A 14,852-nucleotide genomic window follows, 5' to 3' on the forward strand; every position below is an offset into this window, starting at 1 on the left:
ACTATCCTTAGCGATTTTGCCATGTTTGGAAGTAACCTGCGTGCTTGTTTAACGCTATCTATTGTAAAATGACTGTTGGAAAGCAGCAAAGCAGACGTTGAAGTTTGTTTTGAGTTCAGTTTAGAAAGGGGCAGTATTTTCCTTTCCCAGATAAAAACTGCACAGATGTTGTCTTGGGGTGGTGGGAACCACCTGTGAACCAGTCTAGCCCCACTCCGTAGCGGGAAACTTAAAATCCCACTCAGTTGATTCAAATCAGTGCTAAAGGGAAATTTATAGTAATACCAATTCTCTTTCAACACAGGGAAAAGAAACAGAAAATCCTGGACATCCGGAAAAATGTTAAAGACGCGATTGTGGTAAGCACCTTTTGTAATGGTTGTTTACTAGAAAGTTGAAGCACTCTGCGTTCTAAAACTGTGGAGCTAGAAGTGAATACATCTTCGATTAGCGTCCATAGTGCCCAAGCATTATGTTTATCCATCTTTCTTTTCTTCACTCTTTTTCAGACAATAGTGTCCGCGATGAGTACCATTATACCCCCAGTTCCACTGGCCAACCCGGAGAACCAGTTTCGATCAGATTACATCAAGAGCATCGCGCCGATCACTGATTTTGAGTATTCACAGGTAAGTCAGTCCTTTCTGAAATACTTTAAACAGTGACCGATGGAACGATTTTTAACGACTTGCTCATTGAGAATCAGGTGTTTATCCATTATGAACTGTCTGAAATCTGGCTCTCTAACGTCTTAAGAGCAATATTTCCTCTATTCTGAAATACTTGTGTTGGTTTGAAATATTGAAGACAGCAGCACTCTAAGAAATGTTTGTATGAACGCGTGGATGAGGCTGATAGGAAGACAGCATACCTTTAAGAAATGTTGAGAATGCTTTTTCCTGTATGTATCGTTAAAGTCACAGGCAGCTTCCCAGATAACAACAGTAGGAATTCCATGAGAAGAACATTGACGGGGTATAATTGCCTCTCAAGGAGTAACAGAACAGAATTCAGTTTCCTGTTCAGATGCGCATGTGTCACATCAAGTCAGCAGAAGATTTGCTCTAGAGCATTGGCCTCTCCTGAATGTCACGTGTCATGTGAAGGCGCACTTGGGTTCACATCTGCATGCCCAAGGCCTGCTTTCTGTCCCGGTGGATGGCAGTATTGCTTATGCAAAAGCTGATGCCGGTATTCGCTTTCTCTCCTTTGATGGACATACACTTCTTAAAATATTACTATTGGAGCATTTGATAAAGCATGTTTCAAAGGAAAAGGACCTGTCAGGTTCCTCAGGAGGTTGTCACAGTTGCATTGTTAACCGTGTGTGTGTGTGTGTGTGTGCACCTGTGCTCTTGCAGGGAATGGGCTGTCAGTAACAGTACTTCAAAGTTTGTAACGCTTGGCATGGCGGTTCCTGCTTAGAATCCTGCCTTTGAAGGGAAGTTCTTGCAGAAACCTGTGTGTAAGACAGAGCGGACTTGCGCTGCCCTGACTGTGGGCCCATGTCACCTGCTCGCACCTGCTCCTTCTCCTTGGCAGAGTACTGCGTCATCTGTGGACCCTGTGGGACGATAGATAGGAACTACTTTTTTTTTTTAAAGGCTTTTCTTTGCATGCTCTGGTGTGATTTTTGCTTCTGAGAAGTATTTCGGCATAGCCAGTGACATCTCTAGAATGTCTGAAAAGGAGTTAGGGGGTGCAGGAAGAAGGAAGAAGGGGCTCGGGCATCTGGCCCGGCGAGCTCACTGGTTTTACTGAACTATGTCTTGAATTGGGCGGCTCAGAGAGGGGTAAGGGGCTGTTGTGGCAGTGGAGGGGTGGGTCCCACAGATCCCACAGCGGGACGATGTCCTCCTGTTTTGCTATGGTACTTTTGCATATTGAAGAAATCACCCAGAACTACACAGTCCTGACTGATATCAGCAGTGGCGTCCCATTCAGCCCGAGATTTAAACATTTAGAGACAAAATTCAAGTCCTCCAGTTTGTTCCATCATGTCTGCCTAAAAGTAATCATAAAATCTCCCATATATTTAGGGAAATAATTCTTAGCATGTAATGAGAAATTAAGATTATAAGATTCTTTAAAAGTGAGTTTCAGAAAACCATCATTTAGTATCAGTAGACAGAAGGAGAAGTTGGCACCAGCAGATGCAAATGCAATTATAATCCTCTTCCAGGGATAGTACTTTGCCCAAGGAGGGTAGTTACTTGTATTTTTTTTTAAGCCTAACATTCTGTTATTTCATATATCTGTTCTTGTCAAATGAGAGTATGTTTTACTTACAATAAATAAATACGAATGTTAATATTAATATACAATATTCCTTCTAAAATGCTACTCTTATTTTAATGTTTTTCAGTTTTCAGTACCCTGTTTATCTTGCTTTTTTTTTTAAAAAAAAAAAAAGGTTTATTTATTTATTTGAAAGGCAGGGTTATAGAGAAAGAAGGAAAGACAGAGATATTCCATGTACTGGTTCACTCCCCAAATAAGGCTGGGCCAGGCCAAAGCCAGGACCCAGAACCTCCATCCGGTCTCCCATGTGGGTGCAGGGGCCCAAGGAATTGGGCCATCTTCTACTGCTTTCCCAGGCCATAGCAGAGGGCTGGATCAGAAGCAGAGCAGGCCATATGGGATGCTGGCGCCTCAGGTCAGAGTGGCAACCCCCTGCACCACAGCACCAACCCCAAATCCCTGATTTCTCTACTTGAGACCCTGGGTCGGGCTGGCGCTCTGCCCTAGCAGGTAAAGCCACCGCCTATAGTGCCGGCATCCCATACGGGCACCAGTTTGAGACCCGGCTGCTCCACGTTTGATCCAGCTCTCTGCTATGGCCTGGAAAAGCAGTAGAGAATGGTCCAAGTCCTTGGGCCCCTGCCACCCATGTGGGAGACCCAGATGAAGCTCTTGGCTCCTGGCTTCGGCCTGGCTATTGCAGCCATTTGTGGAGTGAACCAGCGGATGGGAGACCTCTCTCTCTGCCTCTCCTTCTCTCTCTGTGTAACTCTGACTTTCAGATAAATAAATAAATCTAAAAAAAAAAAAAAAGACCTTAGGCATATTCAGACAAAATTTCCTCATTTGAAGGAATATGTGCTTTTGTAAACATAAAAGTTGAGCTGTATCAAGTATTTTTTTTTATTATTTTTTTTTTGACAGGCAGAGTGGACAGTGAGAGAGAGAGAGACAGAGAGAAAGGTCTTTCTTTTTTTGCCGTTGGTTCACCCTCCAGTGGCCGCCGCGGCTGGCGCGCTGCGGCCGGCGCACCGCGCTGATCCGATGGCAGGAGCCAGGAGCCAGGTGCTTTTCCTGGTCTCCCATGGGGTGCAGGGCCCAAGCACCTGGGCCATCCTCCACTGCACTCCCTGGCCACAGCAGAGGGCTGGCCTGGAAGAGGGGCAACCGGGACAGAATCCGGCGCCCCGACCGGGACTAGAACCCGGTGTGCCCGCGCCGCTAGGCGGAGGATTAGCCTAGTGAGCCGCGGCGCCGGCCTGTATCAAGTATTTTAATAGTACTTTTTTTTCAGACTGAATCTTTGAAAAAAGTCTGTCAGTATCACCTGCCAATGAGGTGAGGATCTTGAGCTTATTTTCCTGGAGGTACAAAATAACTTTTGAACCCAATGTGTTCTGTTATTAAAAATTAATTTCAGAAGGAAAAATCACAAGAATGACTTCTCTTAGAAGTGTCTTCAGAATTCCCTCCAAGAGTGTCAGCCTCAGGGCAACAAGAGGGTAGATTCCCTTTTGTTCTTTTGCTCATTGTACTGCCTTTAATTTGAATTTCAGTTGAAGTTGATGAAACTCAGGTTGTAACAAAAAGAAGGCAGATTCACTAGCTCCTGCCAGCAAAGCCTCAGTGTTGGAGGTTAGACCAAGCCAGAGGCCTGATCTCTTCGGGCTGGTAACCCAAAGCCCTACCAGGATTCTCTACAGTGGTGTTGTCCGTTTTGGTTAGCAGTGGACCAGGGCTCTGAACGTGCTCTTCCACGCTGATAACACAACTGAAGAATTCTTATTGCCTAGCATTGTTCCTGTGCCTTTTCTGTGGGTAGATACACAAATACCAACCATTATGTTACAGTGGCATAGGCATACTGTACAGGTTGGTAGTCTAGGGGCAGCAGTCCGGACCACACAGCCCCAGGGTGTGGTCACTTGTGCCGTCCAGGTCTGTGGAAGCCCACTCTCTGGAACACCACCGACAGTGCATTGCTCAGAACCGGTCCTGTTGCTAAGCAACACGCAGCTGTGTATGATGTGATTGTCTCATACCAAGATCGCTCTGGCTGGGGCTAAGACGGATTGAAGTGGGCAAGAGTGGAACCACTCCGGAGGGTACCCTATGACCCAGATGGAAGAGAGGGGGATGACTGAGCCAGGCGGGGTGGGGAAGGTGAGGACACAGAGAAGTGACTGGAGCTGGGTTTATTTTGGAAATAGAACCAGTCGGGCTGGCTGCTGTGTGGATGTGGATATGGAGTCACCAGGAGTGACTCTGAGTGTTTGGGCGTGGATCTCTGCATCGATGATGCCAGCAAGTTAGGGGAGGAAGGTGTGAGAGGAGTTGCTGTTTTCTGGCCAACTGCACACAGCTGTTTAGACTTCCGAGCATGGATATCAAGGGGCCGGCTGGCTTTGTGGGTTTGGAGCGCAGTGGGAAGGCTGACCCAGAGGTGGTCTGGTGCAAAGGATCATTTAGGGAGACTCGGTGGCTACCTGTGTGAAGAGGGCCAGAGGTCAAGGAGCCAGGGAGCTGTCCATCAGGAGAAAGTAAGACAGTGGTGCTGAGGGGGCCCTGAGGGGGCCCTGGGAAGAGCTGTTTAAGAAGGAAAGAAGGAGCCGGCGCCGCGGCTCACTAGGCTAATCCTCCACCTTGCAGCGCCGGCACACCGGGTTCTAGTCCCGGTCGGGGTGCCGGATTCTGTCCCGGTTGCCCCTCTTCCAGGCCAGCTCTCTGCTGTGACCAGGGAGTGCAGTGGAGGATGGCCCAAGTGCTTGGGCCCTGCACCCCATGGGAGACCAGGAGAAGCACCTGGCTCCTGCCATCGGATCAGCACGGTGCGCCGGCCGCAGCATGCCAGCCGCGGCGGCCATTGGAGGGTGAACCAACGGCAAAGGAAGACCTTTCTCTCTGTTTCTCTCTCTCACTGTCCACTCTGCCTGTCAAAAAAAAAAAAAAAAAAAGGAAAGAAGGGCAGCATTTGGCCTAGTGGGTAAGGTCCCCACATTGCACATCGGAGTGCCTGGGTCCGAACCTTGGCTGTGGCTCCTGACTCCAGCTTCTTGCTGGCAGGCAGCAGGCAAATGCTCAAATATTGGTCTGTGTTACCCATGTGAAAGACTCTGAGTACCCAGCTCCTGGCTTCAGCCTGGCCTAACTGCAGGTTGCAGATTTGGGATGTGAACCAGCAGATGAGAGATCTTTGACATTCTGTGTTTCTCTCTCTCTTTCTCTCTCTCTCTCTCTCCTTTGATATAAATAAATAGATGTCAAATTCAGGCAAGCAAGTCAAGAAGGGCACAGGCACTGAAATAATTTGGCCTTGGCAGCTTGAAGATCACCAGGCAGGGTGTTTTGAGGACGGGGCTTCAGGGCAGTCTGGGCTCTCCATTGGTTTGGGTCTTAGGAATGCTGAGGAGCCAGGCAGCTTGGAGAAGCCAAGAGAGGTTTTCTGTGGAAGTGGAAGGGGCAAAGCCTGCCCATGTGCAAATGGCCTGAGTAATTTGATGAAGAAGAGACAGCGATGGTGCAGTTGCTGCAGAGACTGACCCTGAAAAGGAGAAAGGGGCTGGGACCCAGAACACAAAGGGAACAGACTGTTGATCAGGGGAGTGCTGATGCAGGTCAGTTTTCAGATGTGACAGAAGGTGAGGGAGGGCTTGTTTGCAAGGCCTCTTAAAGAGCATAGGCATTTAGGCCGGCGCCGCAGCTCACTAGGCTAATCCTCTGCCTTGCGGCGCCGGCACACCGGGTTCTAGTCCCGGTCGGGGCGCCGGATTCTGTCCCGGTTGCCCCTCTTCCAGGCCAGCTCTCTGCTGTGACCAGGGAGTGCAGTGGAGGATGGCCCAAGTCCTTGGGCCCTGCACCCCATGGGAGACCAGGATAAATACCTGGCTCCTGCCATCGGATCAGCGTGGTGTGCCGGCCGCGGCAGCCATTGGAGGGTGAACCAACGGCAAAGGAAAACCTTTCTCTCTGTCTCTCTCTCTCTCACTGTCCACTCTGCCTGTCAAAAATAAAAAATTAAAAAATTAAAAAAAAAAGAACATAGGCATTTCATGCCATGTGAGAACAACTGGTCCAGGAATTACCCGACAGCTTCCTCGTCTAGTGCTTGTGCTTGTTCCTGGTTGTGATGAGCAGCAATAGATAGGTGATGAGGTCCATGACCTCAAGCTCCAAGGCAATTGACAGACAGGTGTTCCCTTCACAAGGCAAGGCAGAAGTGTGAAAGGCTCTTCTTACCAGGGTGTCAGAAGCAAAGCATCCAGTGTCCTCCTCACTCACTGACAAGACACTTGCAGCTGAATAACATGAAACTTTGGAGGGCAAGGCCAGTATAATATGTGAAATTTTGGGGCCGGTGCCGTGGCTCACTTGGCTAATCCTCTGCCTGAGGCGCCGGCATCCCATATGGGCACTGGGTTCTAGTCCCAGTTGCTCCTCTTCCAGGCCAGCTCTCTGCTGTGGCCTCGGAAGGCAGTGGAGGATGACCCAAGTGCTTGGGCACCTGCACTCACGTGGAAGACCAGGAAGAAGCACCTGGCTCCTGGCTTCGGATCGGCATAGTTCCGGCCATGGCAGCCGTTTGGGGGGCGAGGGTGAACCAACGGAAGGAAGACTTTTCTCTCTGTCTCTCTCGCTGTCTGTAACTCTACCTGTCAAATTAAAAAAAAATGTGAAATTTTAATTTCAAATGAAATAATTACAAAAGGACTGTGCAATGTGTAAATCATAATCGAAAGGAAAAGTACTGGTATTAGCTACCAGTAATTGGTTGACCATTGTCTGATTATAGTTTTGACCATTGTCTGATTATAGTTTTGATTCTCATTAGTGCACCCAACACAGCAGATCATCCTGGCCCTGAACTTGGCTTTAGCACAAGTGTTTCTCGCCAGACTGTGTGCCGTAGAGCCCCCAGCATATCGACATACTAAGTGATGGGACTGGGTCTTAGGGAGCAGCGGTGGTACTCATAGAAATCAATCAGCTGATCGTTTATGAAACAGGAAAAACACTGTAGTTGATCCCCCACCTCAAAAGAAAGAAAGGGGGGGAACCATTAGCACAATACCAAGCAAAACTACTGTTGGATTCAATTGAATTACTCACTTGTTTGTTTTTTCCTCTTTAAATGTAGGTATCACATTAGCTCTTTTTAAAAAATATTTATTTTTTTTATTTGAAAGAGCTACAGAGAGAGGTAAAGACCAAGAGAGACAGGTCATCCATCCACTGGTTCACTTCCCAAATGGCCGCAATGGCCGGAGCTGAGCCTATCCAAATTTAGGAGTCAAGAGCTTCTTCTGGGTCTCCCATGTGGGTGCAGGGCCCAAACACTTGACCATCCTCCACTGCTTTCCCAGGCCATTAACAGGGAGCTGGATCGGGAGAGGAGAAGCTGGGACTCGAACTGATGCCCATATGGAATGCTAGTGTTGCAGGCTGGGGTTTTAACCCACTGTGACACAGCTCTAACCCCTATATTAGCTCTTTTACAGTTGTGTCTTCCTAGATTTTTCTAGGGGAAGACAGTAAATGAGGCTAAACAAGAAATACAAAAGCAGTCTGATCTGTCAGTGCTGTGCGGTTTCCACCTGAGAGCTCCGAGCTGGCATTTCATCACTGTAGCATAAATACAGAGAGGAGGAAGCAGTGACCACCACCCTCCAGTGAGAGCAGCCCATGTCAAGTGGATTTGGTGCAGCTAACACACAGTTTTCCCTTAGGTAACTGGCAAAGAATATCTCTGTGGACTGGAACCAGGTCCTAGAGAGCCAGTTTGCTCCATGTAAGACGTGGATCCTCCACTCCCTAAAGGAATGACCTTGAGCAAGTGACCTTGATCTGTGCAGTTTTCCTGCTGTGGCACAGGGTCATGCCAGTGCTGCCTCGTAGGACTCACAGTGCTCTATCTCAGCCCAGACTGCCCGTGCTTGCTCCAGTCTCCTCTGGAGCAGGTGAAGAGTTTCCAGAATATGTGTCAGTCGTCCAAGAGAGTGGCTGTGTGTGTGTGTGTGTGTGTGTAATCAATATGATATGAAGCTCACTATGGAAATGAGGTCAGAGTGAGTTCCTCCCATGGGAGCCCAAGCTACACCCCTGCTGAGTACCCAGCTCCCCAGCATTGCTGAAAAATGGTGGAGCAGCTGCAGAGGGTACTACAAAAAATTGGTGGAGGATATTTGGCCTTATTGATTAGGGTGCCAGTTAGACAACACTATGTATCAGCCTGTCTGGATTCAGCTTCTGGCTCCAGCTTCTGACTCCAGCTTCTTGCTGCTGCACATCCTGGGAGGTACTGGTGATGGTTCAAGTAATTGGGTGCCTGCCACTCATATGGGAAACCTGGATTGAGTTTCCACTCCTAGCTCCAGCCTCAGCCCAGCCTCCACTGCTGTGGGCATTTGGAGAATGAACCAGTGGGTGGGAATTCTGTCTCTCTGCTTCTCAAATAAATAAACACATTTCAAAAAGAAGTTAGTGGGAAAATGCAATTAGAAGGCAAGTTTATTTTGGTGCAAAAATATTGAAATCCATATTTATTTGAAAGGCAGAGTGACAGAGAGAGGAAGAGAATGAGAGAGAGAGAGAGAGAGATTTTCCATTACTGGTTCATTTTTCAAGTGGCCATTATGTCCAGGGCTGGGCCAGGCCAAAGCCAGGACCCTGCAACTCCATCCAGGACTCCCATATAGGTGCAAGGTTGGTCCAAGCACTTGGGCCGTCTTCCACTGCCATCCCAGGCGCATTAGCAGGAGCTGGATCAGAAGCAGAGCAGGGACCGGTGCTGTGGCACAGCAGGTAAACCCGCCGCCTGCAGTGCTGGCATCCCATATGGGCGCTGGTTCAAGTCCCAGCTACTGCACTTCTGATCCAGCTTTCTGCTGTGGCCTGGGAAAGCAGTGGAAGATGGCCCAAGTCCTTGGGCCCCTGCACTGGCATAGGAACACCCAGAGGAAACTCCTGGCTCCTGGCTTTGGATTGGTGCAGTTCCTGCCTTTGTGGCCATCTGGGGAATGAACCAGTGCATGGAAGACCTCTCTCTCTCTCTCTCTCTCTTTCTCTCTCTCTCTCTCTCTATATATATATACTGCCTCTTCTTCTCTCTGTGTAACTCTGACTTTCAAACAAATAAATAAATCTTAAAAAAAAAAAAAAGAAGAAGAAGAAGAAGGAAGAAGAAGCAGAGCAGCTAGGACTTGAACTGTTTCTCTCATATGGGATGCCAGTGCTGCAAACAGTATCTTAACCTACTTCAGCCACTGTGCTGACCCCCACACATGGCCTTGTCATATACACATTTTTCAGGTCTCCTGGCCTGGGTGCTGCCTCTGTGCCTTTGAGGAGGCTGAGGCAGGGGCTGTGTGGAGCATCTCTTGGGGTAGGAAGACAACAGGGAGCTCAGGAGACACCCCCAGAACCTCTGAGTCTGTGAACTTGGGCCACGGTAGCCTGCGAGCCCTGCATGTCTCAGTCGATCCAGCCTAGAGACCCCGGAAGTGGAACATGGGCACCCAACTCCTTGTGGACTCTTTGGATCCCATGGGGAACCAGTTGAACCCTACAGCTACTGTGACTCAAGTCGAATTTTTTTTAAAGATTTATTTATTTATCTGAAAGACAGAATGAGATAAAGAGGGAGAGAGAGTCTTCCATCCACTGGTTCACTCCCCAAATGGTCACAAGTGCCAGGGCTGGACCAGGCTGAAGCCAAGAGCCAGGAGCTTCTTCTGGGTTTCCCATGTAGCTGATAAGACCCAGATACTCGGGCCACTTTTTGCTGCTTTCCCAGACCATTAACAGAGAGCTAAATCGGAAATGGAGGAGCTAAGACACAAACCAGTACCCATATGGAATACTGGCAAACAGGCAACTTATTGCACTGAACCACAATGCTTGCTCCTCAAGTCAGCATTTACGACAGTGTCTTCCTTTCTGGGCCAAGAGCTGTCATCCCCACACCTCACAGCCTTCCTGCAGGCAGGCACCCCTGACTGTCTCCCGAGGTCGTTGGGCCCTACCTGCTTAGGAATCCTGCCCATGTGCCCTCTCCTGGCACAGGTCCCAAAGAGTCGGTCAAGTACCTGGATGACTGACCTGGGCCTCGTTTCCCACCTGGTCTCTCACCAGCGGCATCCTCCCCTCCACAGGGTGGGCCCTCCCCTCCCCCTCCCCCTCCCCCTCCCCCTGCCCCTCCCCTATCCCTCCCCCTCCCCTGCCCCTCCCCCTCCCCCTTCATGTTCCAGCAGGTTTCCTTCAGTTGACCAATGTCTCCCTTGTGTCCCGCCTCTGCCCACGGTCATCCCACGCTTCTGGCTCTGTGACCGACCGAGGCACAGGTCCCCTGAGGCCGTGTGGGGCCAGCCTGCATCTCCAGACCCCTGCTGCCTCCTTGCCTGCTCCCTGGGGCGACAGTTGCTGTTCAGTGTCGCCCCGAGTGCCAACAAGAGCCTGGCTGGTGCTCCCAACCCAGCACCCCCTTGCTTCATGCTGTCCAGAGATTCAAAGCAGAGGAGCATCTTGAACTCCAGTGTTGTCAGCTTTTTAAATTTTTGTAAACAAAATATTTTGTAAAAATCATAGGCTGTGTTTTCTGGCTTTTTTTTTAAGATCCTAGAAAAGGTTCCTCCTTCGATGAACAGTAGACTTTCCTTTAAAAAAAAAAAAAAAGATTTACTTGCTTATTTGAAAGGCAGAATTATAGTGAGGAAGAGGCAGAGAGAGAGATTTTCCATTCGCCGGTTCACTCCCCAAATGGCATCAATGGCCAGGGCTGGGCCAGGCCGAAGCCAGGAGCCAGGAGTTTCATCCCAGTCTCCTACGTGGGTGCAGGGACCTAAGTCTTGGGCCATCATTGACTACCTTCCCTGGTGCACTAGCCAGGAACTGGATCGTAAGTGGAGCAGCCAGGCACCCATATGGGATGGCTTAATCTGCCACAGCACAGCACCGGCCTGGTAGTCTTTCTCATTCGTACCCCTGGTTTTATCTCTGGGGCTTACATGCTCTCATCTTAGACTCAGGATGGCCACATTGATTCTATAAGGAATTACAAAATCCAGACTTTAAGGATGTGTTGAAAATGAACTGTGAGTGAGAGTTAGAGACCACCTGGTCCAACAGCTCCAGCCGAGGTCCTGAGAGCAGAGGAGGTAAAGAACTTGGGAGTCTGTGAGGTTCCCAGGCTATCTGTGGGGTGTCCTGGCAGTTGGCAGGGATGGAGCCTGGCGTCTCTGGCTCACTGCCTTCCCAGTCTAAGATTGGAACAGGTAGTGTGTGAGCAGTAGGCACCAGTGGAGGAGCATTGAGGTCCCTGTTATGGTTTAGATATTAGTTTGGGGGTCTCCCAAAGGCCCACATGTTAAAGGCTTGGTTCCCAAACTTTTAGATTAGCAATCAGTTGATTCAGGGTGGAAACTTAATCCAGTTATGGTGTCTGAAGGTGAGCCCCTTGGGAAGTGATTGGATTGAGTAGGTTGTTAGAGTGGAGCTCCATGTTGGAACCATGGAAGCTGTATAAGGTGAGACCCCAGAGACTCAGATAACAAGCACCCTCCCAGTTCCTCTACCTCTTGGGCTTCCAGGTGATCCCTCCTCTGCATGTCTCCACCATACTGCCCTGCAGCCTCACCAAATGGCCAGGCTGATGAGGCCACCTGATCTTGGACTGTGAACCTCCAAAACCATAAGCCACAGTAAAGCTCCTTCCTTCCTAAGTAGCTCCGCACAGGCATTTGCTATTGTGACACATTGGCCAACGCAGTCCTTGGGACCCTGACTGCTGAGAGGGTAAAGAAGGCGGTGCCGCACAGGACAAGTGAGTGTCCTAGGGGAGTCACGGGGGCTGCTCCTCCTGCTTCGTAATTGTTCAGCAAACTCACTGAGTGTTAGGTGTGGAGTCGACTCAGACTTCACAAATATAGGTAGAGCTGCTGTGTGGTGCCACATTTGAGGGGTTCAGAGGGAGTGCTTGGGAGTCCACGGGAACACCCACCCAGCTAACTTCATGTGGAACTAACCTCCCACCAAGGGTGAGAATATCCAAGGGCAAGTGGACCACCTCTTCCTGACCCACAAAGAGGCAGCTAAGGCAGACTGAGGGCAGGTGCGGGAGGCTCGCAGGGCAGGGAGGGCCATGTGCAGCCGGCCCAGGGCACCAGGTTTCCTGCACAGGCTGTGAAGAATGGCTCCGTGGCTTCCATCGGGGTGGTTCAAAAGGCAAACTCCGAATTCATAAAGACCACGCATTCCTGTCTGTGTGGGAACAGCTTCAGGCTCTGTGTCATGGAGCAAAGGCCTCTGACAGAAACCCGCTTTCAAAGGGCTGCGTTGGCTATTAGGGCAGTGTAACCCCCACTGGGAACTGTCATTTATTTTTTTACCGTTATGCATCTTTGTATCCTAGTAAAGGGAGTTTCCTCATCATTGACTTTTTAAATTCCAGTTTTCTTTGAAATATTATCATAAAGGATATATCCAATGTATGTTAGGTTTTTGTTTTGAAACAATTTTAACTTACTCCCCAAATACTAAATGATACAAAAAAATGCCCCTATGTCTCCCCACAACCCCACTCCGACTTATAAGTGCTCATGTCTGGCCACAGCTGGTCTCTCATCCCGCCTATGCTAACGCACACTCACTTCTGGCCACAATTCCACAGTTGGCCTCTCATTGCATTTGCACTAACCCACATTCATGTCTAACCACAGCTGGTCTCTCCTCCTGCCTGCACTAACACTCACTAGTGTCTGGCCACAGCTGGTCTCTCCTCCTGCCTGCACTAACACTCACTAGTGTCTGGCCACAGCTAGTTGCTCATCCCATCGGCCTTAGGACAAAGGACATCCGTGCACACAAACACGGTGCAGCTTTCCAGATAAGATGATTTAACATTCAAGCCGTATTTGCTTTATAGCCTAGAATGTTACTCAAACTCCCCTGAGACCCAGTAATATTATAGGAAAATAGTAGCAGTAATGATAATAAATGATAATAGTAGTAACTCTGGTCAATAGTCCAATCCAGCATCAAGCACCGCATTCAATTTCCAGTTCTCCTGAACTCTAGAATGACTCCCCAGCCTTTCTTTTCCATCGCGATGTTGATCTGAGCCTCACTTTGTGGATGACCCCGTGGAGGGCTCACGTGATGGTGACTCCACTGGACTTCATGCTTTGGCAGGATTTGCACAGAAGTGACCCATGTCTTCTTCAGTGCCTCTGTGATGCTAACTCTGGTCACCTAAGTGAAGGGGGGGTGCCGCCACAAAGGTACCTCTGTCCCCCTGGTAATTCCAAAGTCAGTCTTCAGAATGTCTTCTGAGGCTGCAGTAGGACCTTGTTCTTTTTTTTAAAGATTTATTTATTTATTTGCAAGTCAGAGTTACACAGAGAGAGGAGAGGCAGAGAGAGAGAGAGGTCATCCTTCACTCCCCAATTGGCTACAACGGCCAGAGCTGTGCCAATCCGAAGCCAGGAGCCAGGAGCCTCCTCCAGGTCTCCTACGCGGGTGCAGGGGCCCAAGCGCTTGGGCCATCCTCCACTGCTTTCCCAGGCCACAGCACAGAGCTGGATCGGAAGTGGAGCAGCCAGGTCTCGAACCGGCACCCATATGTGTGGGCGCTTCAGGCCAGAGCGTTAACCTGCTGCACCACAGCGCTGGCCCCAATAGTACCTTGTTCTTAACAAAATTTTCATAGTCTTGTTTTAGCCCACTGATAATTTTGAACCACCATAAGTACTTGAGGGGGGAAGTTGTGGCCCAATTCTTTTTACTGTTTGTCAGTACTTTTTTATTGTGAGAATAAAATGGGATGGAGAGCGTGCTGCTGTGTCACACGTATGCACAGCACTGCAGGCTTGCTGTGACAGCACGTGGGGAGTGGACCAGAAGGGCCAGTGTGAATCTCCATCACTGCACCAAGACGGCGGGACAGGAGCTGCACAGCAACTGTTTTTGAAAGATTTATTGATTGAGTAACTGATTTGAAAGGCAGAGTCAGAGAGAGAGAGAGAGAGGTCTTCTATCTGCTGGTTCAGTCTCCAAATGGCCACAACAGCCAGGGTTAGGCCAGGTAAAGCCAGGAGCCAGAAACTTCATCAGATTTCCCACATGGGAGGCAGGGCCTAAGCACTTGGACCATCTTCCACGGCTTTCCCAGGCGCATTGGCAGGGAGCTGGATGGGATGCAGAGCAGCTGGGACTTGAACCTTGCACTCAGATGGGATGCCAGCATCGCAGGCAGCAGCAGGAACCTGCTGTGTCACAACACAGCCCAGCACAGCAACTTTTATGCAAATTAGTTTTCCTTATGGAAAATACATGTTAAGAGTCATAAAGTAAGACAACATTTTTTTTTAATTCCTTGGATAAGATGTCACGGAAACCTCAAGTCCTTGGGAAAGTGTGAGGGTCAGCAAAGCAGCCTGTTGTTTCCAGAGTGCACCTCCAGTCCGAAGGTAGTGGGTTTCTTGCTTCTCTTACTTGAGGGGCCCGTTCACCTGCAAGGACACCTGCTCCTCTCAGAGGAACAGGGCTCTAAAAATACCTCAGGATGAGAGCGCTTCGTCCTTATTACTGCCGGTTTTATGTAACTCTGGGACAATATTTGA

The 14,852-nt window shown here is 49.3% G+C and overlaps 1 protein-coding gene across 6 annotated transcripts in view; it reads left to right on the forward strand.

Moving 5' to 3' along the window:
- Nucleotides 1–14,852, forward strand: part of GNAL (G protein subunit alpha L) — a 191,814-nt gene that overhangs the window by 54,739 nt on the left and 122,223 nt on the right. For all 6 annotated transcript variants that reach the window (XM_008261023.4, XM_070050496.1, XM_070050497.1 and 3 more), the window contains 2 exons: nucleotides 305–359; nucleotides 510–629. In XM_008261023.4, coding sequence (XP_008259245.2) covers nucleotides 305–359; nucleotides 510–629 — 175 coding nt within the window. The remainder of the gene's footprint in view (nucleotides 1–304; nucleotides 360–509; nucleotides 630–14,852) is intronic.

Source organism: Oryctolagus cuniculus, chromosome 10 (assembly GCF_964237555.1).
Source record: "Oryctolagus cuniculus chromosome 10, mOryCun1.1, whole genome shotgun sequence".
NCBI lineage: Eukaryota > Metazoa > Chordata > Mammalia > Lagomorpha > Leporidae > Oryctolagus > Oryctolagus cuniculus.